The 27,137-nt window shown below is 45.0% G+C and overlaps 1 protein-coding gene across 1 annotated transcript; it reads left to right on the top strand.

Moving 5' to 3' along the window:
- Positions 1-53: 53 nt before the first annotated feature.
- LOC116977299 (homeodomain-interacting protein kinase 4-like) lies at positions 54-27,137 on the top strand. Its single transcript, XM_033027797.1, has 7 exons — positions 54-558; positions 5,533-6,198; positions 10,634-11,074; positions 18,586-18,640; positions 26,140-26,251; positions 26,479-26,570; positions 26,997-27,137. The coding sequence occupies exons 1-7, from the start codon at positions 54-56 to the stop codon at positions 27,082-27,084; spliced, it is 1,959 nt and encodes a 652-aa protein (XP_032883688.1). The 3' UTR covers positions 27,085-27,137.

Below are 27,137 nucleotides of genomic sequence, written 5' to 3'. Positions count from 1 at the left end.
AGAATATCATATATTCTCCTAAAACTGTTCTTCGTGAATCCAGTCGTAAGGAGATGTCTGCCATTATATCTCACGATGACATATATAACATTATCCAACTGATCGGCGAGGGTGTATACGGAGAAGTGACTTGCTGTCGTAAAAAAAGCACTGGTCAGTTTGTTGCTATCAAGACCCTTAAGCAAGGTGGTTGCCTTGCCTCAGAAATAAGGATATTAAAACTGTTTCAAAATGTGGATACAAACAAATTTCACATTGTACATTTTCTCGAAAGCTTCCATAGCAATGGAAGGTCCTACCTGGTATTTGAACTTCTGGAGCAGAATTTGATGGAATTCCAAAAAGCTAACAACTTTGCTCCACTCCGTGTCAAGCATATGAGGATCATTGCCATTCAACTGCTGAGAGCTTTGGTGAAGTTGAAAGAGTTATCTATTATTCACACAGATATCAAACCAGATAATATCATGTTGGTAGAGCACACACGGTTTCCGTTCAGGGTCAAAGTGATTGACTTTGGTTCAGCCAGTATACTTCATGAGGTTCAACATATTAATGGTATGTATTTTGATGATCCCTTTCCTAATAATTTTTATTTTGCATTGTTTAACTTCTTTAACACCACCTAAAGTTAAAAACTCCACCTTACATTGCATTTTTTATCCTGTTAAATCAGTTTTTGGCTTTTTTTTTTCATTCAGGGAATGTGGGTTTCGCAGGTAGCCATTCCCATTGCCCTTGATAAGGTGCTTGTGAGCTGCCTTAGTTCAGTTTACTTTAGAGATACAGCATGGAAACAACCCCCTTCGACCCACCGAGTCCCACACTGATCAACGATCACCCGTACACAAGCGTAGGAAGGAACTGCAGATGCTGGTTTAAACCGAAGATAGACACAAAAAGCTGGAGTAACTCAGCGGGACAGGCAGCATCTCTGGAGAGAAGGAATGGGTGATGTTTTGGGTTGAGACCCTTCTTCAGACGCAAGTCTACCGTACCGCACAAGACCTGTACACAAGTTCTATGCTATCCCAGTTTTGCATTCTACACAGTAGGAGCAATTTAGAGAAGCTAATTACCTACAATCCTGCCCACCTTTGGAATGTGGGAGGAAACCAGAGCACCCAATGAAAACTCACACGGTCAGAGGGAGAATGTACAAATTCTGCACAGCCAGCACCCATTGTCAGGATCGAATGCGGGTCTCTGGTAGTCAGACACGTGCCGTGAGTAATTACTCAGGGTAGGCACTGGGCAGTCAGTCGACCTTTAAAAATCGTAAAAAAAACGCGCATGCGCAGATCGATCCTGTAGGCAGTCAGTCGACTTTAAAAAAATCTTTTAAAAAACGCGCTTGCGCAGATTGGTCTCCTCTCCTGTGGGCATGCGCAGCACCTTGAACGAAGTCCATGGAGCAAAGGCAGGATTTCAGCTCTTTTACTGCTCGTTGTAAGTGAAGGCTTGAAGCAGTATCCACGGCACGTGTTGAACATAGTTACGCGTACTGCAGATGAAAGGCACGGGAGAATTATGCCTACCTAAGATCGATTATTAAAATTATAATCATTTAATAATAAATACTGAATTTAGTAAATGAATTGGAAATCTTTACATTTAAATTTTATATTTAATAATTACCTTTTTATAATTTTAGTCAGGGTACGCACTGCCTACCTTGCCTATCCTGATGGCACGTGCCTGCTGGCAGTGTAAGGCAACAATTCTACCACTGAGCCGTCCAGTTGTCCTTGAGGTGTGAATACACCCACAAAGCTGTTAGGGAGGGAATTGCACGGCCATGACCCATCAATGCTGAAGAAACTGCGATATATTACTAAGTGGGCATTGTGTGTGGCTTGGAGGGCAATTTCTTTGTGATGGCATGCCCATGCTTTGCTGAACTTGTCCTTCTAACTGGTGAGTTTGGAAGATGGAGTCCTTGTCAGTTGCTGCACTGCAACCTCTAGATGGCACAAACTGCTGTGTGATATGACTGAATGAATGAACAAACGTGGACTGAGTGAATAGTTGTGGATGGGTTGCCTATCATCTGGCTGTTGTCTTACATAATGTCGAGCTCCTTGAGTGTTATTGAAGCTTCACTGATCCAGGCAAGTGGACAGTGTTTCATCAGACTGCTGACTTGCACCGTGCAGATGGTGGACAGGCTATGCAGAGTTGCAAAAGTTCTGCCTTTTCCTCCAGTACAATAATCTATGTTTCAACATAGAGGAAGAGTATGGACACCTCAGATACATATTGTTTTGCAGAGGGGGAGGATTGTGTTGCAGGATAACAATCATTCATGAACTTCTAAGGAAAAGATCGACCGGCACATCCAGATGACCTACAGTGACCCAGTCGGGCAGCAGGAGCTGTGCCAGTGCCACATCCTGATAAAACCACCTCCACCCATCAAGGAGTTTGATAGTAGAGAGCCACTCCTGAAAGAGGTCCAGGACGTTGTGAAGAGAGCAAGAGCTGGCTCAGCCCCTGGCCCGAGCAGAGTCCCCTACAGGGTCTACAAGAATTACCCCTTGTTACTGAAATGGCTGTGGAAGATCCTGAAAGTCATCTGGAGGAGAGGGAAAGTGGCGATTCACTGAAGGAGTCTGGATCCCAAAGGAAGAAGATTCCAAGATTCTCCTTATTAAGCGTTGAAGGCAAGATCTTCTTCAGCATAGTGGCGAGGCGGCTGACCAACGTCCTCTCCTGCAATGGCTGCATCGACAGCTCAGTGCAAAAGGGAGGCCTATCTGGAGTGCCGGGGTCCTAGAGCACACGGGAGTGGTGACCCAGCTCATCAGAGAAGCCAGGGAGAACAAGGGAAACCTGACAGTGCTCTGGCTTGACCTGACCAACGTCTACGGCTCCATCCCGCACAAGCTGATCCAGACAGTCATGGCCAAGCATCATGTGCCGGGCCAAGTGGCAGATCTCATCCTGGACTATTACAACCAGTTCAACATGAGAGTCTCATCAGGGTCAGTAACATCAGACTGGAGGTTGGGATCATCGCAGGCTGTACCATCTCTGTGATCCTTTTTTGCCTTGGCGATGAACATGATCGTCAAATCTGCTGAGCCAGAGTGTCGGGGCCCTCGGACCATGTCAGGAGTGCGCCAACCACCAATCAGAGCCTTCATGGACGACCTGACTGTCACCACTGAGTCAGTGCCAGTAGGCAGGTGGATCCTGCAGGGGTTGGAGAAACTGATTGGATGGGCAAGGATGAGGTTCAAGCCAGGAAAATCAAGGTCACTGGTGCTGAAGAAGGGCAAAGTCATGGACAAAGTCATTCAGCATCGAAGGGACACAAATCCCAACTGTCCCCGAAAGGCCAGTGAAGAGTCTTGGCAAGATGTTTAACAGCAGCCTGAAGGATACAGCATCTGTCCAGGCAACCTGTCAGGAGCTGGAGAGTTAGTTGAGAGCAGTGGACCGGTCGGGGCTTCCCGGCAAGTTCAAGGCATGGATTTACCAGCATAGTATCCTGCCCAGCCCATCAAACCTCTTCATCTGGGGCAAAGCGGAATCTCCGGATTGCCCGCAATGCTCAGGCAAGGGGACGTTGGAACACATCCTGAGCTGCTGCCCAAAGGCTCTTGGGCAGGGCCGGTACACCTGGCGTCATGACCAGGTTCTTAAACCCATTGCAGAAGCCATCAGCATGTGGATCAGTAGCTGCAGACGAGCACGGCCCACCACCCAAATGATCACCTTCGTGAAGGCCGGAGTGCAGCTGTCAAGAACCACAGCAGCCAGGAATCAGTCAGGAATCCTGGTGACTGCGCAGGACTGGCAGCTTTCCGTAGACCTGGTGAAACAGCTGAAGTTCCCACAGCACATTGCCACGACCACCCTGAGGCCAGATATCCTCCTGGTCTCAGAGGCGACCAAAAACATCGTCTTGTTGGAACTGACAGTGCCGTGGGAGGACCGTCTGGAGGAGACCCACGAGAGGAAGATGACCAAGTACGAAGAGCTGGTCATAGACTGCCGTAAGCAGGGCTGGAAGGCAAGGTGTATGCCCATCGAGGTTGGCTGCAGAGGTTTTGCAGGGCAATCGCTCTACAAAGCCTTGAGTGCACTGTGCATCAACGGAATGGCGAGGAGAAGAGCCATCAAGAACACCACAGAGGCAGCGGAGAAGGCCTCGAGATGGCTCTGGATCAGGAGAGGAGGTCCATGGAGAGGAGCGAATGCCACCTTAACACAAGTCGTTGTCTTATCAACCACGGCTGGGTCACCTGGGTGAGGGTGTCTGATGTTGAAAGACCCGAAACATCCAATGACCCCAGGTTACATCACTGATGATGTGTTCAGGAGCATCAATGGAGGTATTGTTATCAATCTTGTGCACATACTCTGAGCTAATTGAAGGTTACTTCTGACTTGGAACAGGTGAGGTTAACCTTGCATCGATGGAACGCCAACCTGTGACCAACTCATCTAACTAACTTAATACTTTACATTGCTTGTTTTTACCCAGCCAATTTCTAAGGGAACTTTGACAGGTATTTCAGGTATAAGCCAATTACAGATGGGTGGCACAGTGGCACAAGGGTAGAGTTGCTGCTTTACCACGCCAGAGACCTGGATTCTATCCTGACTATAGGTGCTGTCTGTAGGAGTTTGTATGTTCTCCCTGTGACTGCGTGGGTTAATTTGCCTTCAGTAAAAATTGTAAATTGTCCCAAGTGTGTCTTAGTGTACGGGGTGATTGCTGGTCGTTTGGGACTTGGTGGGCCGAAGGGCCTTCTTCAACGCTATATCTTTAAAGTCTAATGTAAAGTCTAAAGTTAACTAAATGTGTAATGCATTTAACTGAAATGTAAATAAATGAATCAACACAAATTGTATGTACAATTTACAAAACAGTATATCTATTCTTTTCAGCTATGTATTTTAGCAATCTAGTTGTATTCCTACTGTTTCTAACTGGTTAGATAAATATAATAATTTCAGATAATTGCTTAGCAGTAACAATTATTTCGATGTTGCTGCTGTTCCTAATTAGCTCAAATTCTAGTGTTCCTAATTGATTATTCCGATTGATTCAGTGATATTAATGTTAACCCTATTTTAGTGACACTATTGTTTCTAATGAGTTCTAATTTTATTTTTTCCCATTAGCTCAATTATTCCTTTGTTTCCAATTGAATCAGTTATATTTTCTAATGGTTCAATGATTCTATTGCATTTTGTTGGCTCAGTGTTGCTAATATTATGAATCAGTTCTGATTCCAACTCTTTTGGCCAATTTTCTTTGGCCGTAGACTAATGCTCAATTGCAACTGAATGGAGCTGGTACCAAACTCATTCCATGAAGGACTCCCATATTTTGCAGAGATAGGACTCTGTCAGCTCAATTTTCTATTTTATTCCCTGATCTCAAATTCGGAAGTAAAAATGTCGCACCAATAAGAACTTTTAATTTAGTTTTAATTATGATTCTGGCATTTTGAGAAAAAAAACGAATATATAATTTCAACTTTCTATTAATAAAGGATTTTACTTTTCATTCCAAAGACCCGTATATCCAAGCCAGACACTACAGATGCCCCGAGATCCTCTTAGGACTGCCTTTCAGTGAGAAGTTGGATATGTGGTCCCTTGGCTGTGTACTAGCTGAGCTTCGCCTTGGTCAACCTCTCTATCCTGGTAAAAATCAATATGATCAGGTCCAAATCATTGTAAAAGCCCAGGGGCAACCGAAGGACTATCTGCTCAACCAGGCAAGTAAAGCACACCTTTTCTTCAAAAGAAACGCGTGTCCTTATTCAGGTCACCAGTGGCAACTTAAACCATTGTCAGAATATGAGTCAAAGATGTCAACAACATCTTTGGAGCCAAGAAGACACACTGTGAAGTCACTTGATCAGCTTGAGACATTCAATATCATTCAGAACGTGTTCCCAAACGATGATGATATCGCTGAGTTCCATGATCGCAATGTTATGGTGGCTCTTCTGAAGAGGATGCTCAACTTTGATCCCAAAAATCGGATTTCTGCAGGCACTGCCTTAAGACATCCATTCATCACCATGAAACAACTAAAAAAGGACTATAACCATACAAAGTATTACCTGCACTCTGTCCAAGGTCTTGATGCTGCTTTAAATGATGGCAGAGTTGAAAACAAAAATCACAATTATCAGCCGCTCAAGGAATGTGCAAAAACTATGCACATTGAGGGTAGGCATGGGCAACCCAATCATAATAGTACTATGGCACAAACAGCTATTGACAAGGGGAACAACCTGAATATTGGCAGGTCTGAAAGAACTCAAGAACATAAGATACCATCTGATGGGACACACGTTGACCAAGCAAATCCATGCACAGAGGATATATACCTACCACATCCATATCAAGAAACCTGTTATCAGATATCCTGGTGTGTGCATAGACATGGTGCGGAATCCACATTAGGAAATCGTACAAGCCCACCCTCATCGCACCCATCAAGATCAGAACATTCTTTTGACAATGTAATTTTAGTTGATCAGGTGACTGAAAAAGATGTCTTTCCATCAAAGAATGGTCAAAGGAATAGAAATAACAATTCTAGAAAGTATTCTCCAAGATCTTCCGTAACAGAGGTATGAAATCAGTCAGCTGTCAAAGATGGCTACCAGTATTTACTAACAAAATATAAATTACTAAAAGGGATGGTAGTCAGTATATGTTATATATCTGTGAATAGTTTTATTATATATATATATAAACTATATTATACTAAAACTCTACCCTTTGTTCTCAACATTCTAAATTTCCGTGTGTATGCAGGGTTGTGTTGGCTTTCTTTTGATCTCCTTAATTTGTATCTTCTTACAAAATGTTTGGCCAAAGCCTTCCCATTTTCACACATGCTACTCACAATTTTCCCTCGATGGGATAATCATCTTCCCGTCGCATTCCGACCTGTATTTCCGAAGGTTTTTTAAGTTTTAATTGTTTATTTCAAAAAACTAACCGCTTTTCAGTGGAAGACTCGTGCATCACTTTCCATTGATGATGTCACAGTGCCATCTCACAAACGTCCAATCACAATGGATCTCATTTACATATGACATCACAAAGGGACAGGGGTGGGAGACGGCAACCTTCACGTGTTTGCACGAATGCAATCCTGGCGTGCACAATCAAATAAGATCAAATAGAACAAGTTATCCTCTCCCTCCCTCTCTACTCCCCTCCCTTTCTACCCCCCTCCCTCCCTATCCCCCTCCCTATCTACTGCCCTCCCTCTCTACCCCCAACCCCTCTATACTACCTCCCCCTCCCTCTCTACCACCCCCCCTCCCTCTCTACCCCCTCGATCTCTACCCCCTCCCTCTCTACCCCCTCCCCCCCCTCTCACCCCCCTCTCTACCCCTCCCTCTCTATCCCCACTCCCTCTCTGCCCCTCCCTCTCTGACCCCACCCCTCTCTGCCCCCTCCCTCTCTGCCCCCCTCCCTCTCTGCCCTCCTCTTCCTCTCTGCCCTCTCAAGTTATCTGTGTGGATGTCTGTGTGTGTGTGCATGCGTGTCTGTCTGTCATGCCCTGAATTACGCCAAAACGGTACACGATAACACTACAATTTTTGGACTACCTTACTCACCATTGTCCTGTGGTGTGGTGTATCAATTTTCATTCAGATTGATGATATATTTTACGTTATGCACATTTTCAACTTTAAAAAATCCAGTTTGAGAAAAATAATTTGAAGTTGCAGTGGCAGTTCCAGCTATGTCACAATGGGATCTCATATACATAAACTGCCCGTCAGCAGTGCTCCACCCCACAATGACATCACAATGGGATCTCATTTACATAAAAAACAAAACAGCAGCTGCCCGTCAGCAGTGTTCCACTGGCAGTTAGCACCGTATGACGTTACAATAGGATATCATTTACATAAACTGGCCATCAACAGTGTTCTACCCAGTGCAATGAGAGATTTGTTACATTGTTTTAATGAGAGGGTGGGAGTGGGGGAGGGGAGGAGGGTAAATGTTATTTAAACATTGTGATTAACAGGGGAGTGTGATAGGGGAGAGGTGAGGAGTAGGGGTGCAGGGAGTTAGATGGAGAGGATGGGGGTAGGGAGAGGTGAGGGGTTATGGAGGGAGGTAGGGAGTGATGTGGGTAGGTAAAATGAGAGGGAGGGAGAGGTGAGGGAGGGAGTGGAGGAGCAGAGGGGAGAGAAGAGGGACGGTGAAGAGGAGGGGGTGGGAGTGTTGGGGGATGAGGGGAAATGAGCCATGCCTGCACAGTTGGGGTGAGTGGAGGAATATTGCATTGTGGGAATGGGTTGCGTTGGGGGAATGGCTGAGTGGTGGAAAAGGGTTGCGTTGGGGGAACGGGTGAGTGGTGGAAAAGGGTTGCGTTGGGGGAACGAGTGAGTGGTGGAATATTGCGTTGGGGAAATGGGGCCCAACGGGTCCCACTTAGTCTAGTATATTACTAAAACTCTCATCTTGTCTGTGTGTGTGTGTGTGTGTGCGTGCATGCATGTGTGTCCGTCAAGCCCCGAATTACGCCAAAACAGTACAAGATAGCGCTATAATTTTACTTCCCATTATCCTGAAGTGTCGTGTATCAAGTTTTGTTCAGATTTTGTTATATTTTACAAGTTATTCACATTTTTATCTTTACAAAACCCCACTTTGTAAAACATCTTTCATCTGCACTGGCAGTTAGCAGCTATGATGTCACAATGGGATCTAATTTGCATAAATTGCCACTCATCAGTGTTCCACTGGCAGTTAGCAGCATATGACGTCACAATGGTTCTCATTTACATAGACTGCCTATCAACAGTTTCACCCAGTGCAATGAGAGTTTGTTACATTGTTGTAAGGAGAGGGAAGGAGTGGGGAGGAAAGGAGGATAAATGTTAATTAAACTGTGTTTAGTGGGAGAGTGAGATAGGGGAGAGGTGAGGACTGAGCAGGGAGATAGAGGGAGAGGAGGAGGGTATAGAGGGGAGAGGGGCTATAGAGGGAGGGAAGGAGTGACAGAGCATAGGGGAAAGGAGAGGGAGGGAGAGGTGAAGGAGGGAGTGGAGGAAAGAAGGAGGAGTGGGAAAAGAAGAGGGAGGGTGAAGAGGAGGGGGAGGGAGTGTTGGGGGATGAAGGGGAAATGGAGAAGGATATGGGTAGGAAGAGGGATGGCAAGGCGCAGTTTGGGAAGGTTGCCGTAACTCGCGTCACAACGGGGATCTCTGGCGTCACAACGGGAACCCATCAGCCAGGCCTGCCCTGTTGGGGGCTATGGGTGAGTGGTGGAATATTGCATTTGGGGACCAGCCCTCCCCTGTGACAGGGACCCAACGGGTCCCACTTCATCGAGTATATTACTAAAACTCTCTGTTTGTTTGTTTGTATGCGTTCATGTGTGCGATATCCCAAAATCCCGCCAAAACGGTACACGACGATAGAACTGCAATATTTAGCCCATCGTACTAATCATTGTCCTGGGATGTAAATGAAACAAGTTTTGTTCGAATTGATGTTATATTTTACAAGTTATTGACATTTTAAACTTTACAAAAATCACTCTTCAAACCAATTCTCCACTTGCCCTGCCCGTCTGCATACAAACAAACAAACAGAGAGTTTTAGTAATATACTCGATGAAGTGGGACCCGTTGGGGAGGGTCCTGCCAACCCGCCTACCTGCCTGCCTGCTCGCTGCTGCCGCCGAGCCGGGCCGCGGGGGGGGGGGGGTGATGGAGTCGGTGTTCGTCACATTGGGCATTACGAGTTTCGACATGCTGGTGGAGAAGCTCACCTCCAAGAGGGATGTGAGGGTGAGTTTAAGTCAGCGGCAGTGGCGAAGGAGACGGACAGTCGCAGCAATTCACCTGGGGCAACGGGTAGAAGGGACCGCCGTTGCCGCAGAGGGCGGGCGGGGGAGAGGGGTGAGTGAAGGAGAGAGACAGGAGCAGGGCCTCGACTGACCCCCCCCCCCCCCCCCCCCCGGGGAGATGGTAGACAAGTTACTGTGAAGAGGGGAGAGAGGAGTTTGTGAGCGAGGCGGGAGTGGGGGCAGTGCAGGAAGGGGGCGCCGCTGCCTCGGTTGACTGCCAGGAGTGGAGACCAATCTGCATGGCGCTGACTGACCAATTTGCGCATTTGCGCCATTTCAACGATTTTTAAACCTTAATACCTTTTGTATTATACCATGATCGGAACAAATTGCATTGCATTTGCAGCACAGGCGAAGGGCGAGTAAGGTGGCAAAAAAAACTAGCGCTATCGGGTGACATTTTTGCACAAATGTAAAAACAACGCAAACCGGAAGAGCACAAGATCAGAGTTTTAGTTTTGTATAGATAGATATACAGTAAATGGTATATATATATATATATATATATAATATATATACACACACACACACACACATATTTTATTTACATAAATAAATTACTGAAAGGGATTGTAGTAAATGGTATATATATATAATACAATCCCTTTTAGTCATTTATTTATATTCTGATCGGTGGTATATATATGTGTGTAGGACTATACATACATTTATTTGTGTGTGTGTGTGTGTGAAAACCTAGTTATATATAATTAACCCCTGGCATTTAGTTGTACATAGTCCAATACAGTATAATGCTTTCAGTTATTACAACAGAAATATTAGGACCAAAAATTATTTTGAGGAATTTGCTGATAATTTATTTTCCTATTGAGGCTGAAACTTTTCGCCAACCGGAGAAACAAAACGCAGAAGCTCACCCACAAGAAGCAGCAGCAGGGCAATCGCTCAGTTCCAATGCAACAAGAAATAATTCTATGAGCTCAAAAATCTCCGTACATCCCAAGAGTATTCCCATAAAGACAATGATTAAGAGGGAAAATATGGAATTAACATTAGCACCCTCAGATGTAGTTCAGAATTACAACTCATGTGGTGAGATAAAGCATCATCCACAAGCTGGAATGCATCAGTACAACAGGCGTAACCCTATTTCAAGTGGTCAACACAGGACACAGCAAGGATTTACTGAAATTCTCATTGCACCTGAGGGGGAAGAGCTAAACGGTGAAAATGATGACGAGACGTTAAAGAGAGGTGAGAATTATGTTACACACCTCTCAGGAATTGATCTAATGTATTAGTTCAAGTATAGAAGTATAACTATCAGTCTTTCTAATTTGTCCAACGAATTTTAACTGACCAGGGTATCACAAATCTTCACACCTGTTTCCTCCGGTTTCACGTAAAATAAACTCCCAGTCAAAGATGAAATACAAGATATTATGTTAGTAAATAGAATCTGAGAATAAGTTTTAAGAAAGTCGCTTATTTAAAAAATGGCCCTTATCTTTTAGTTTAATTTAGTTTTTGGCAGGAACTGGCCCTCCGGCCCACCGGGTTCGCACCGACCAGCAATCCCCGCATACTAACACTATTCTACACACACTAGGGACAATTTACAATGTCACCAAGCCAATTAACCTACAAACCCGTATGTCTTTGGAGTGTGGAAGGAAACCGGAGCACCCGGAGAAAACCCACACGGTCACGGAGAAAGAACAAAATTGTACAGACAGCACCCGTAGTCAGGATCGATCCCAGGTCTCTGGCTGTAAAGCATCAACTCTACTGCTGTGCCACCATGCCCCCCATCTCAAAATAGGAATGCAAAATATTGATATGAGGGTCAAAGAGATTCAGCATGGAAACGGATCCATCAACCCACACTGACCATCAAGCACCCGTTTTTACATTAATTGCATATTCTACACATTCTCCTATCAATTCTCCCGACAGATTCTGCTGCTCATCTAGACACTGGGGCAATTTATAGTGGCGCATTAGCCTTGCATATTTGAAATGGAGGAGGAAACTGAAGCACCCAAAGAAAAAGCCGCAGTGAGCTAAAGCATATGGAACTACATGGATTAAATTATATTATGTACCATCCATGTAGAACTCTGGTTTGATATCATGAGAAGCATACTTTGAGTTAAGCTTATTACACTTCAGGAAAAATAAGGTGGCTTTGGACGCAGAAACCAGAGCTAAAAGAGCTTAATTTTCAGGGCAGGTGGAATAGATTAGGCTACCTGAGTAGGGAAGACTGAAGGATAATTTAAGAGCAGTCGAGTGGCAGAAGATTCATCAGCAAAATTGAAATTTGCAGAACTGAAGCTGATAGATTAGTGATTTGAACGATACGAGTTCTATGGCTGAGATATTTAAATGGAATTTACAGATGAGTTTTGAGCTAGTTGATTGGCAGAGCAAACCCGAAGAGGTGAATTGGGCTACCGTTGTTCCTACCTTTGTCTGCCGCGCGTCTGAGACCATAAAAAGAATGTTGAACATAGAAACAGTACAACATGGGAATAGGTCCTTCAGCCCATAATGTCTGCATCAAACATGGTGCCAAGTTACACTAATTCCTGTTTGCATGTGATCCTTATTCCTCTATTCCCTGCATACGCGTTAAATGCCACTCTCGTACTACCTCCACCACCACTTGGCAGTGCATTCCAGGCACCCATCACTCTCTGTGTTACAAACCTGCCCTGCACATCTCCTTTAAACTTTGCCTCTCTCACTTTTAAGACTAGCTCAAAATTCTGTAAATTCAATTTAAATACCTCAGCCATAGAATTTATATTGTTCCAATCACTAAACTATTAGCCTCAGTTCTGAAATTTTCAATTTTGCTGATGTGTCTTCTGACACACAACTATTCTTACATTAACCTATTCAAATCATTGCTCAGCCAGTTCTCAGTCACTTTTCCTGCAGTAGGAGTTTTGTATTTAAAAGGTCAGCTCGGCTCTGCGGGCAAACCTCTTTTCCTTTGTCAGAGAGTCGTGAGTTCAAGTCGAACTCCAAGACATTTGCAACCTAGCCAGTATTAATAGTGATCTGCATTGCTCTGCACCATCTGTCTGCCCCAGTAGCTCATGTGTACATTAGTTATCACACTGACCTTTTCCTGTAATAAAAAGGAATTAATTCCCACAATTCTGTGGCCAATATAAATTCCCCGAACAAATGCCACCAGAAGTTGATTACCTTTCCACCTTTATTATTTCTCTATTCAGGATTCTCACAGGAGCAAGTGGAAATGGTCAGGGGATATGGTGAGAAGGCATGAACGGGGTACTGATTGCGGATGATCAGCCATGTGATCACAGTGTTGGCTCGAAGGGTCGAATGACCTACTCCTGCACGTATTGTTTATTGTCTATAATCAGTGTTCTACAAGTAATTAGTTCTTGTGTGACATATTCAGGGGTGTGTTTCATGGACATTATACAGTACTTGTTAAAAGGACATTTATCTTTATTACATCTGTACATAATTCCAGATGTATTTTTTAGCTTGTTTTTCAATTGTAAATAATGTTATATCTAAGTGCTATTCCTTGCCCCACAGCAAAGTATATGCTGCTGCACCCGCTGAGTTTCTCCAGCATTTTTGTGTACCTTTAAAGTATATTATAAATTTGGTTATGCACCAACTGATGCAAAAGTGTCTGAATCTACTGCATATAATATGCTTCCAGTAGTGAAGTTCCCTGTTCAGAATTTAAAGATGAAGAATTGATGGGAAGAGTCAATCTGCGTGTTATTAATCCTTAGTTTTATCACTTCTATGCCATCATCCCAAGGTCTATATTTCGTGCTGGTTTAAAGATACTACAATCATTGCTCCTTGCGTATTTACACTTTTCCATCTTGATAAATCCGAATCCCATTTCAGAATATTCCCGGAATCATATAGCACAAGTAAGAGCCAATTATATTGATCTTATCTGTGCCAGCTTTTGTGAAAACCGAGTTGCTTCTGCACCATGTTCTTTTTCTGCAAGTCTCTATACACTTCCATAGATAGACACAAAATGCTGGAGTAACTCAGCGGGAGAGGCAGCATCTCTGGATAGAAGGAATGGGTGTCGTTTCGGGTCGAGACCCTTCTTCAGACTGAATCAGGGGAGAGGGAGATACGGAGATAAGGAAATGTAAGGTATTAAAACGAGACAAAGGGGATGGAGATGAAGGAAAATGTAGAAAAAATCAGTGTTAGCTCGGAGAAGGTAATAACAAAGCAAAACCTATACACTTCCATAAATATTCTTCTATTTCCTATTTAGGCAATGCAATCCAGATGATATGGTAATGCATTCACCATTTAAAAAATAATCCTCCTTATCTCCATTTCATTTTTTTGGTTACTAGTGATAGTCTAGGTTTTCTCTATCAAAATCATTCAGTTGGCACATCTATAACAAACGATTACAATACCTGCCCAATCTTTCCACATAATGGTCTCTCAATCCCAATAGCCACCTCCGCACCTTCTCCAGCACTTTGATATCCATTGTAAAATTTAGTGCCCAGAATTAGATGCAGATCTCCATCGGGGGATAACTTCAGATTTTACCTCAATGGGTTCGAATAGATTGCTTGCTTTCATATAAAATGCCTCTTAAGACTGAATTGACTGGAATGTGTTTGCAGCTCAGGCCACCCTTGACTCCCACACGGACATTGACTCATATACCTCCTCCGTTTTGGAATTTATCAACTCCAGCATTAACAGTGTCACCTCCCTCAAACGGATTACCACATTCCCGAATCAGAAGCAATGGATGAACAGAGAGGTCAGGCTACTGCTGAAGGCACGTGATACTGCTTTCAGGTCAGGCGATGCTCGAGCCTACAGTTCATCCAGGGCTAACCTGAAGAGGGGCATCAAGAAGGCCAAGCACAGCTACAAGCTAAGGATCGAGGAGCACTTCAAGAACAACTCCGACCCCCGACGCATGTGGCAAGGCCATCACGGACTATAAACCCGCAAACACCACCCCCACATCCAGCGACGCCTCCTTCCTTGAGGAGCTTAACCATTTTTATGGCTGCTTTGACAGGGACAATCAAGAGATGGCCATCAAGGCTGTGCTCCCTGCTGATCACCAGCCCCTCACACTCACCCCCATTGACGTGTATGCGGCACTGAGCAGGATTAATGCACGAAAGGCTGCAGGCCCTGACAGCATCCCCGGGCGCGTCCTCAGGGCCTGTGCTGCGCAGCTGACAGACGTCTGGACTGACATCTTCAACCTTTCATTTGCCCAAGGAGCTGTCCCCACGTGCCTTAAAACCACCTCCATCAGTGCCGGTGCCAAAACACTCCACTGCGGTGAGCCTCAACGACTTCCGCCCAGTTGCACTTACTCCCATCATCACTAAGTGCTTCGAGAGGCTGGTCCTGGCACACCTCAAAGGCTGCCTACCTCCCACACTGGACCCCCATCAGTTCGCCTACCACAAGAACAGGAGTACGGAGGATGCCATCTCCACGGTACTTCACTCCGCCCTCTCCCACCTCGACAACAGAGACACCTACGTGAGAATGCTGTTCATCGACTTTAGCTCAGCATTTAACACCATTATCCCCTCCAAACTAAAAACCTGTGCGGACCAACTGGCAGGGGTTTTTACTGACATTTTCAAACTCTCACTTCTGACGTCTGAGGTCCCCACCTGCTTTAAAAGGGCATCAATTATACCAGTGCCCAAGAAGAATAAGGTGACGTGCCTCAATGATTATCGACCAGTGGCACTAACGCCGGTGGTAATGAAGTGCTTTGAGAGGTTGATCATGGAGCAAATCAACTCCTACCTCGACAAAAACCTGGAGCCACTGCAGTTCGCTTACCGCCACAATAGATCAACGGTGGATGCGCATCCCTCTGCAATTGGATCCTCGACTTCCTCATTCACAGACCACAGTCTGTTCGTATTGGTGGAAATGTGTCAGCCTCGATAACAATCAGCACGGGAGCACCTCAAGGCTGTGTGCTCCAGCCCCCTGCTGTACTCACTCTATACCCATGACTGCGTAACCGGTCACAGTGCGAACTCCATCATCAAGTTCGCTGACGACACCACTGTTGTGGGACGTATCACTGATGGGGATAAGTCAGAGTATAGAAGAGAGATCGAGCAACTGTCCATATGGTGCCAGCACAATAACCTGGCCCTCAATACCAGCAAAACCAAGGAACTGATTGTGGACTTTGGAAGGAGTAGGATGGGGACCCACAGCCCCATTTATATCAATGGGTCGATGGTTGAAAGGGTCAAGAGCTTCAAATTCCTGGGCGTGCACATCTCTGAAGATCTTTCCTGGTCCGAGAACACTAATGCAATTATCAAGAAATCATCAGTGCCTCTACTTCCTGAGAAGACTACTGAGAGTCGGTTTGTCAAGGAGGACTCTCTCTAACTTTTACAGGTGCACAGTAGAGAGCATGCTGACCGGTTGCATCGTGGCTTGGTTCGGCAACTTGAGTGCCCTGGAAAGGAAAAGACTACAAAAAGTAGTAAACACTGCCCAGTCCATCATTGGCTCTGACCTTCCTTCCATCGAGGGGATTTATCGCAGTCGCTGCCTCAAAAAGGCTGGCAGTATCATCAAAGAACCACAACATCCTGGCCACACACTCATCTCCCTGCTACCTTCAGGTAGAAGCTACAGGAGTCTGAAGACTGCAACAACCAGGTTCAGGAATAGCTACTTCCCCACAGCCATCAGGCTATTAAACCTGGCTCGGACAAAACTGATTATTAATAACCAATTATCTGTTATTTGCACTTTATCATGTTATTTATTCATGTGTGTATATATTTATATTATAGTATATGGACACATTGATCTGTTTTGTAGTAAATGCCTACTATGTTCTGTGTGCTGAAGCAAAGCAAGAATTTCATTGTCCTATCAGGGACACATGACAATAAACTCACTTGAACTTGAACTTGAAACTAATCACCAAACTCATAGACCTGGGCATCGACCACTCCCTATGCAACTGGATACTGGACTTTCTAACTAACAGACCCCAGTCTGTTAGGTCAGACAACCACAACTCTTCAACCCTCACCCTGAACATCCACAGGGCTGTGTGCTGAGCCCTCTCCTCTACTCCCTCTTCACCTACGACTGCACACCTGTACATGGTACTAACACCATCATCAAGAATGCAGATGATACAAAGGTGATTGGCCTCATCAGCGACAACGATGAGTCTGCCTATAGGGAGGAGGTCCAGCTCCTAGCAGCATGGTGCGCTGACAACAACCTGGCCCTTAACACCAAGAAGACCAAGGAGCTCATTGTGGACTACAGAAGGTCTAGGGGTGGCACGCACACCCCCATCCATATTAACGGGACGGAGGTGGAGCATGTTTCCAGCTTCAGGTTTCTGGGGGTCAACATCTCTGATGACCTCTCTTGGACCCACAATACCTCAACACTGGTCAAGAAGGCTCACCAGCGTCTCTTCTTCCTGAGGAGACTAAAGAAGGTCCATCTGTCTCCTCAGATTCTGGTGAACTTCTGCCGCTGCACCATCGAGAGCATCCTTACCAACTGTATCACAGTATGGTATGGCAGCTGCTATGTCTCCGACCAGAAAGCACTACAGAGGGTGGTGAAATCTGCCCAACGCATCACCGGTTCCTCACTCCCCTCCATTGAGGCTGTCCAGAGCAAGCAATGTCTGCGAAGGGCGCGCAGTATCGTCAAGGACTGCTCTCATCTGAAACCACAGACTGTTTACCCTCCTCCCATCTGGGAGGCCCTACAGGTCTCTCCGTTCCCGGACCAGCAGGTTCAGGAACAGCTTCTTCCCTGCGGTTGTTACCCTACTTAACTCTGCACCTTGGTGATTGCCAGTCAACCCCCCGCACCCCCCCTCGGACACTCCTTCCCCCAGTGACTCATCTCACACCCCCGAAAATTGCACTACTGCTACTGTATATACATATATATATTTTACTGTTCCATTATTTTGTGTTCGCACTTCTGGGTGAGATGCTAACTGCATTTCGTTGTCTCTGTACTTGTACACTGCACTATGACAATAAAGTTTGAATCTGAATCTGAAAATCTGAATCTTCATAAAAAGCTCTACTTAATCAATTTTGGCATTCAGAAAAACCTTATTTCAGACTGCTGTCCTCACAACCACATTCCATACTGGATTCTGAAAATATCATTCTACTTCCTTGAATACCTATCCACTATTATTCGTGAGTTGCTTGCATCTTTATTCCATTCTGGAGCTCCTGGACCCTCATACTTGTAACTCGTATCCCTAATTCTATTATTTCATGCAAATTTTTTTGGGCCCTTTAATTCAAAATGATGTCCTGAAGTTTAATCCATTCCAGAACCCATTGTGATATCTCTGACTCTCCCGAACCCTGTATAGTTGCTCCACTTTTTTAGTTTGTCAAGCCCTTAATTTGATGTATAGGAAGGCACAGTGGATGCTGGTTGACACCGAAGGTAGACACAAAATGCTGGAGTAACTCAGCAGGACAAGCAGCACCTCTGGAAAGAAGGAATGGGAGCCATCCATTTCTAAATAGCCTGTTGAATTTATTTTATTGTCCATTTTTTCTCAGTTTTACTTAAAATTTGATGATGTGATCTTACTAAATCAGTGAAATGTACAAATGTGGTAAATATTATAGGCCTGTTAAGAGTGATAAGGCTAAGGCAAAAACTATCACTTGTTTCTTAATACTGCAATGGTTATCTACTAGGAAATAGAAGGATCAGATCCAGAGCAGAACATATACGCAAGAGTGGAATTATCCAGTAAGTAATAAAATAAATATCTTTATGTCTTAAAAGATGAATAAACATTTTTCCATTGAGAAGGCCTTCTTCTTCTTTCGTGTGGCGTGCACAGCCTGTTGTTGGACTTCTATTTGATCTTCCGTTTGTGCACGTCGAGTTGTGCATTAGTCGAAACAGGGCGGACCACGTGAAGGTTGCAATCTTCCACCCCTGAGAAAGCCTGAAAATATAAAAAGAGATCACCACTTTGGTGCATTCGGGAATATTCATTGCTTCCAGCAGATCAAATAATTAGAAATAGGGAACAGCTATGTACAATATCCAGCTTAGAATATTTCCCCAGAATTGTGTGGTATCCCCTCAAAATGCAGAACAGAGTGGTGAATCTCTGGAACTCTGCCACAGAAGATAGTTGAGGCCAGTTCATTGGCTATATTTAAGAGGGAGTTAGATGTGGCCCTTGTGGCTAAAGGGATCAGGGGGTATGGAGAGAAGGCAGGTACAGGATACTGAGTTGGAATAATAGCCATGATCATATTGAATGGCGGTGCAGGCTCGAAGGGCCGAATGGCCTACTCCTGCACCTATTTTCTATGTTTCTAACTAGGCATCTTTCTGCAATTGCTACAATTCCTGCAGAAGAAGGACACGGGCGCTGGCGGTCGAGGACGGGCCACGTGGGTGCCGCAGATTTGTAGGTTAATTGGCTTATTATAAAGGTAAATTGTCCCTGGCGTATGTAGGATAATGTTAATGTACAGGGATCGCTGGTCAGTGCTGACTCAGTGGGCCGAAGGACCTGTTTCCGCACTGCATCTCTAAACTAAACTGAACAAAATTCTAATTCTGCAAAGTTAGTTGTCTGCACTCAAAATGTTAAAGCTCAGTAGATTATTATAGCTATCAAAACTGTGGTTAATCATTTATTGTTGTCTTTGTGATTGTAACATATATAAACTCAATGTACCAAGATAGTCTCCGAGAGATATATTAGATTAGATTAGATTAGATAGCCTTTATTGTCATTCAGACCGAAGTCTGAACGAAATTGAAGCAGTCATACATACAATACAATACAATAAAAAACAACAATAAACACATATTAACATCCACCACAGTGAGTCCACCCAACATCTCCTCACTGTGATGGAGGCAAAAGTCTTTGGTCTCCAGTCTCTTCCCTCCTCTTCTCCCTCTGCACTGAGGCGATACTCCCCGGGCGATGTTACAACTGTCCCGCGGCTCAAACACCGCGGCCCGGGGTGGTCGAAGCTGCCGCCCACCAGTCCTGCTGATGCAGCCGCTGGGCCGCGGCCGAACCCCGGACTCAGGCCACCGCCGCCGGAGCACCGTTCCAGCCCCGAGCCGGATCGCCCTCACGTGAGTGCCATTACCGTCTCAGCCTCGCGCCAGGCCGCCCCGACATGGGCACCGCTTCTCCCTCGGGCTGGGCCGCCCCGACTGGGCACCGCTTCTCCCTCGGGCTGGGCCGCCACGACTGGGCGCCGCTCCTCCCTCGGGCTGGGCCGCCCCGGCATGGGCGCCGCTCCTCCCTCGGGCTGGGCCGCCCCGACTGGGCGCCGCTCCTCCCTCGGGCTGGGCCGCCCCGACTGGGCGCCGCTCCTTCCTCGGGCTGGGAACGCCGTACCTCCCCGAGCTCGGCCACTTCGACGGGAGCACCGTTCCTTCCTCGGGCCGGCCGTCCTCATGGGAGCGTCACAGTCCCTCACGGAAGCCCTGTTCCAGCCCCGAGCCGGGCCGTCCTCACGGGAGAGAGCCCAGTGCGAGTCCTGGCGGGCTCTGCCTCCTGAGCCTCGAGGTCGCCAGCTCCGCCATTAGGCCTCAGCGCAGACGGAGGCAGAGAAGGGGAATACGACAAAAAAGTCGCATTCCCCCGCAGGGAGAGACAGCAAGCCCCGTTTCAACCCCCCCCCCCCCAAAACAGAAACTAAAAACCAAAACTAGACTAACCAAAACGAAAATAAACAACACAAAACAAACAGGACTGCCGGAGAGCCGCTGCAGCCAGAGCCGCGCCGCCACTGGAAAGAACTGCAGATGCTGGCTTAAATCGAAGGTAGACACAAAATGCTCGAGTAACTCAGCGGGACAGGCAGCATCTCTGGAGAGAAGGAATAGTTGATGTTTCGGGTCGAGACCCTTCTTCAGACTGATGTCAGGAGATTGGGCAGCACAGAGATAGAATGTAGTTGGAGACAGTAAGACTGGTGGGAGAACTGGGAAGGGGGAGGGGATGGAGAGAAAGGGAACATAAGGGCTATTTGAAGTTAGAGAAGTCAATGTGAGGTGCTGTTTCTCCAATTTGCGCTGGGCCTCACTCTGACAATGGAGGAGGCCAGGACAGAAAGGTCAGATTGCGAATCGGAGGGGGAGTTAAAGTGCTGAGCAACCGGGAGATCAGGTAGGTTAAGGCGGACTGAGCGGAGGTGTTCAGCGAAACGATCATCAAGCCTGCGCTTGGTCTCGCCAATGTACAGGAGTTGATGCCTGGAACAGCGGATCCAGTAGATGAGGTTGGAGGAGGTGCAAGTGAACCTCTGCATGGAAAGACTATCGGGGTCTTTTGATGGAGTCGAGGGGATGGTAAAGGGACAGGAGTTCTGCAGACACTGTTCCCTCCGCAACTCTGTGGTCAACTCGTCCTTTCCCACCCAAATCACCCCCTTCCCAAGTACTTTCCCCTGCAACCGCAGGATATGCAACACCTGTCCCTTTACTTCCCCCCTCGACTCCATCCCAGGACCCCAACAGTCTTTCCAGGTGAGGCAGAGGTTCACCAAGGACCGCCAGCTCCACGATGTTAAAGCCGCCGTGCAGACGGAGATACGATGAAGAAGTTGCATCTTCGTCGAGGAAAGAGATAAATTAGGCTTCCCCCAACCCCCACTTCCACAAAATACAAAAACTAAAGGTACACTGAAAACATAGAAGTAAACACAGACCAAAACAACAAAAGAAGAAAAATACAATACAGGCTGTTGGCGTGGCTGCCATGTACGGCACCCCCTTGATGACATTCACTCTATCTAGGCCTTTCACTATTCGGTAAGTTTATATGAGGTCCCCCCACATCCTTCTAAACTCCAGCGAGTACAGGCCCATTGCATTCAAATGTGATAACCCAATCATTCCTGGCTGGGATCACTCTGGTAAACCTACTCTGGACCCTCCCCAATGGGAGTACATCCTTCCTCAGACATGGGGCCCAAAATTGCACACTGAAAACTGAATTCTTATGATCGTAACTGAACTGCCACCAAATTCTGGTGAAAGCACATTCAACAGTAACTTCCAATAGAAAATGAATTATTTACCCATAACGGAAACATCTCCATATGAATGGGAGCTACAGTGCCCTCCACAATGTTTGGGACAAAGACCCATCATTTAATTATTTGCCTCTGTACTCCACAATTTGAGATTTGTAATAGAAAAAAAATCACATGTGGTTAAAGTGCACATTGTCAGATTTTAATAAAGGCCATTTTTATCCATTTTGGCTTCACCATGTAGAAATTACAGCAGTGTTTATACATAGTCCCCCCATTTCAGGGCACCATAATGTTTGGGACACAGCAATGTCATGTAAATGAAAGTAGTCATGTTTAGTATTTTGTTGCATATCCATTGCATGAAATGGCTGCTTGAAGTCTGCGATTCATGGACATCACCAGTTGCTGGGTGTCTTCTCAGGTGATGCTCTGCCAGGCCTGTATTGTAGCCATCTTTAGCTTATGCTTGTTTTGGCGGCTAGTTCCCTTCAGTTTTCTCTTCATCATATAAAAGACATGCTCAATTGGGGTCAGATCAGATGATTGACTTGGCCACTCAAGAATTGACAATTTTTTAGCTTTGAAAAACTCCTTTGTTGCTTTAGCTGCATGTTTGGGATCATTGTCTTGCTGTAGAATGAACCGCCGGCCAATGAGTTTTGAGGCATTTGTTTGAACGAGCAGATAAGATTTGTCTATTCACTTCAGAATTCATTATGCTACTACCATCAGCAGTTGTATCATCAATGAAGATAAGTGAGCCAGTACCTTCGGCAGCCATACATGCCCAGACCATAACACCCCCACCACCCGTTTCACAGATGAGAAGGTATGCTTTGGATCATGGGCAGTTCCTTCTCTCCTCCATACTTTGCTCTTGCCATCACTCTGATATCAGTAAAGGGGCTGTCCCACTGCGGCGACCTAATCTGCGAGTTTAGACGAGTTTGCCCTTGACTCAAACTCGCAGCATGGTCAACAGGAGGTCCTATGAGGTCACTGGAACTTTCCTTCATGCTCGAGGGAAGTTCCCACATACTCGCGGCCTCAGCTAGGTCACGGAAAATTTTTCAGCATGTTGAAAGATTTTCCGCGAGTAAAATTTGGTTGGCATGGTTCTTTTTAACTCGTAGTGCAGTGGAGTGGGGTCGCTATTTAGTTACAGGCAGTCGAGGGCAGCCGTAGGCAACCTCCTTTGCTGACAGGGCATTTTGATTGGCTCATTGGAGTTTTCAGGACCCAAGTAAACCGACCGGTAGGTAAAATGCCCGCTAAACTTTATTATACTTCTTAAAAGTGTCTCCACTCCTTCTTCCCCCCTTCTCCCCCTCTCTCCCCTTCTCTCCCCCTCTCTCCCCATCTCTATTCCCCACCCCTCCGTCTTTCTTTCCTCTTTAAGACTTGCCTCAACTTTGACCACTTTTAAAATAAGACTGAAAACTTTTATGTTTACTTTAGCTTTCAGCTAAATCTTAACTACATTGCACTTTTAACTTTTGCACTTTTTATAATGCATTTTTAATTTTGCTTTTCTTTTCTTTTAGTTCTTCTATTTTATTTCATTTTATTATTTCATTTATTGTATGACATGTTTTTATGTGAAGCACTTTGAGTCTGCCTCGTGTATGAAATGTGCTATATAAATAAAGTTGCCTTGCCTTGCCTTGCCTTCATCGCGGGTCTGAATTTCAGACAGCGCTCCCCCGCTTTCCCTGGCCCCCGCCTTTGCGATGTGTTTGTGTGTGTGTGTGTGCGGTCGGTCGATCCAGCTCGCGGTTTTCCTCAAGTGCCCTCGAGCTTGAAGGTCAAAGTCACTCTTCTTAACTCGCGGATTAGGTCGCCGCAGTGGGACAGCCCCTTTAATCTTCGTCTCATCTGTCCACAAGACCTTTTTCCAGAACTGTGGTTGCTCTTTTAAGTACTTCTTAGCAAACCGTAACCTGGCCATCCTATTTTTGTGGCTAACCAGTGGTTTGCAACTTGCAGTGTGGCCTCTGTATTTCTGTTCATTAAGTCTTCTGTGGACTGTGGTCATCTACAAATCCACAATCGACTCCTGAAGTGTGTTTCTGATCTGTCGGAGAGGTGTTTGGGTTTTTTCTTTATTATAGAAATAATGCTTCTATCATCAGCTGTGGAGGTCTTCCTTGGTCTGCCAGTCCCTTTGTGATTAGTTAGCTCACCAGTGCTCTCTTTCTTCTTGATGATGTTCCAAACAGTTGATTTTGGTAAGCCTAATGTTTGGCTGATGTCTCTAACAGTTTTATTCTTGTTTCTCAGTCTTATAATAGTTTATTTGACTTTCATTGGCACAACTTTGGTCCTCGTGTTGATAAACAGCAGTAAAAGTTTCCAAAGGTGATGGATAGGCTGGGTGCTGAGACTCTCTTATACCTGCATTAAGGAGGCAATTAAAGACACCTGAGCAATTATGAACACCTATGAAGCCATGTCCCAAACATTATAGTGCCCTGAAATGGGGGGACTGTGTGTAATTTCTACATGGTGAAACCAAAATGTATAAAAATCGCCTTTAATAAAATCTGACAATGTGCACTTTAAGCACATGTGATTTTTTTCTATTACAAATCTCAAATTGTGGAGTACAGAGGCAAATAAATAAATGATGGGTCTTTGTCCCAAACATTATGGGGGACAATGTATTTCGATGCTATTTTTAAGGGTGTAATTTACAGAATTACACTGATGAACTACAATCGAATAAACTAAAACCATTGGAAAAGATAATGTGTTTCTTGTTTGGGATTATTCAAGGGTTATTTCTTTCCAATAGACATGACAAGTTGTTTAGCAACAGAAAATGCAGGAATCACTCAATGGGCCAGGCAGCATCTGTGGAAACAAAAATTCTTCACCCTGAAGAATTCCGCTTTGCTTTTCACAGATGCTGCCCGACTGACAAGGTGTTTCCTGTATTTTCTTTTCTAATTTAAGATTTTCCAGCAACTACAGCTTTTTGATTTTCATAGCAGAATGGATTCCTTCTTTGCTGTAATCTTTCTATTATTCAGTGACTTCTATTCCACAGGCATGTATATCAAGATGTGTAAATCTGTTAGAGTCTACCATCAACCGTAGAGGGAGTGCAGCGTAGGTTCACCAGGTTAGTTCCCGGTATGGCGGGACTGACCTATGATGAAAGAATGGGTTGACTGGGCATGTATTCACTGGAATTTAGAAGGATAAGAGGGAATCTTATAGAAATACATAAAATTCTTAAGGAATTGCACAGGCTTGATGCTGGAAAATTTTCCCCAGGTTGGGGGAGTACAGAATCAGGGGTCACAGTTTTAGAATAAGTGGTAGGCCATTTAGGACTGAGATGAAGAAAAACGTTTTCACCCCGAGAGTTGTGAATCTGTGGAATTCTCTGGCACAGAAGGCAGTGGAGGCCAATTCACTGGATGTTTTCAACGAAGAGTTAGATTCAGCTCTTAGACAATAGACAATAGGTGCAGGAGTAGGCCATTCGGCCCTTTGAGCCAGCACCGCCATTTAATGTGATTATGGCTGATCATCCACAATCAGTACCCTGTTCCTGCCTTCTTCCCATATCTCCTGACTCTGCTAACTTTAAGAGCTCTAGCTAACTCTCTCTTGAAAGCATCCAGAGAATTGGCCTCCACTGCCTTCTGAGGCAGAGAATTCCACAGATTCACAACTCTAGGTGTAAAAGTGTTTCCTCATCTACGTTCTAAATGGCCTACCCCTTATTCCTAAACTGTGGCCCCTGATTCTAGACTCCTCCAACATCGGGAACATTTTTCTTGCCTCTAGCGTGTCCAATCCCTTAGTAATCTTATATTTTTCAATAAGATTCCCTCTCATCCTTCTAAATTCCAGAGTATACAAGCTCATCTGCTCCGTTCTATCAAGACATGACAGTCCCGCCATCCCGGGAATTAACCTTGTGAACCTACGCTACACTCCCTCAATAGCAAGAATGTCCCTCCTCAAATTTGGAGACCAAGGGCTAACAGAATCAAGGGGTATGGGGAAAAAGCAGGAAATGGGTACTGATTTTAGATGATAAGCCATGATCATATTGAATGGTGGTGCTGGCGCAAAGGGATGAATGGCCTACTCCTGGACCTATTTTCTATGTTTCCATTACTGTCAACAGGATGCCACAGAATTTAATGATTTATAGTCATTTCTAATCTGTTTTTCCAATTTTCCATCTATTTTTCTATATTTCTCCAGTTGCAAACAAAACAATCCATCAGTTCTGAGGGATCATAGCATACTACAGGAAATTGAAGAAGCTGACCTGGAAAATATTCACCTGAATTTACTGGTCAAAAGGCATAACCTGGTAGGATTATTACGCCTACATCAATACAATTCCCTTGTTAGACAGTGAAAAGCTTTTGTTGCGTGCTAAATGTCAGCAGAAAGACAATACATGATTACGATCACGCTATCACTAAATTGGCTGATATGATCCAAGCTAGGCCCATGTAACTCATTGTATTCAAAGAAGCGAATAAAACAAGTAAAGAGTTTAAAATTAAGCCAATTAATCTTGCTTTCTGTTTGTAGGGTTCTGTCGGGGAAATGAGGGAAGAAATAAGTTCTTCACAAGTTCAAGTCAGTGAGACTAAAGATACAGAGGAAGAAGTGGCAACAGATAAGTAAGTACACCTGATTCAACAGTATGTTTTCATCCAACATTGCAACTGAATATTGACAAATGGTTGATCTGAACGATGTTTTGATCGTGTAAATAAGGAGAAATTGGTTCCACTTGCAAGAGGATTTGCAACTGTAAGACATATTTAAGGTAATTTGGGGGAAACGTAGGCAGTAAATTAAACTGAATAATTTACAATGCACTGTGTAAGAGTGTGGTGGTAGCAGGGTCAATGGTATCTCTCAAAAGGGAATTAGGTCAATGTTTGGTTAAAAAAATCTGCAAGACACTGGAGAAACATGCAGGAGAGTAGAGTATTTGTGAAGCTCCTCCATGAGGGAAAATTGCACCACGAGTGGACTGACCTGTCTATTCCGCATCCCTGTGGAATGTTTGATCAATCGCTTTTTTCCCCCCTCTCTTAAAGGAACAGTCGCACAACTTTCAAGCAAGCAAAGTTCCGAAAGAGAAACAAGAAGCTCCAAAAGAAAAAGAAAGTACGCTCAATAGAATGATAGTGGTGGTGTGGGTGGAAAAAGGAAAGCTTATTATAGTACTGTTAATTTTG

This window comes from Amblyraja radiata, chromosome 9 (genome assembly GCF_010909765.2).
Source record: "Amblyraja radiata isolate CabotCenter1 chromosome 9, sAmbRad1.1.pri, whole genome shotgun sequence".
NCBI classification, from domain to species: Eukaryota; Metazoa; Chordata; class Chondrichthyes; order Rajiformes; family Rajidae; genus Amblyraja; species Amblyraja radiata.
The sequence above is the reverse complement of the archived record's forward strand: the minus strand, read 5'-3'. Positions and strand labels throughout refer to the sequence as shown.

What these genes read in the sequence shown, in the direction of transcription:
- LOC116977299 (XM_033027797.1), top strand. Translation starts at nt 54, where the DNA reads ATGTCTGCCATTATATCTCACGATGACATATATAACATTATCCAACTG. An exon ending in TGAGGTTCAACATATTAATG is followed by an intron (nt 559 to 5,532) that starts GTATGTATTTTG and finishes TTCATTCCAAAG; the next exon opens with ACCCGTATATCCAAGCCAGA. An exon ending in GAAGAAGTGGCAACAGATAA is followed by an intron (nt 26,571 to 26,996) that starts GTAAGTACACCT and finishes CCTCTCTTAAAG; the next exon opens with GAACAGTCGCACAACTTTCA.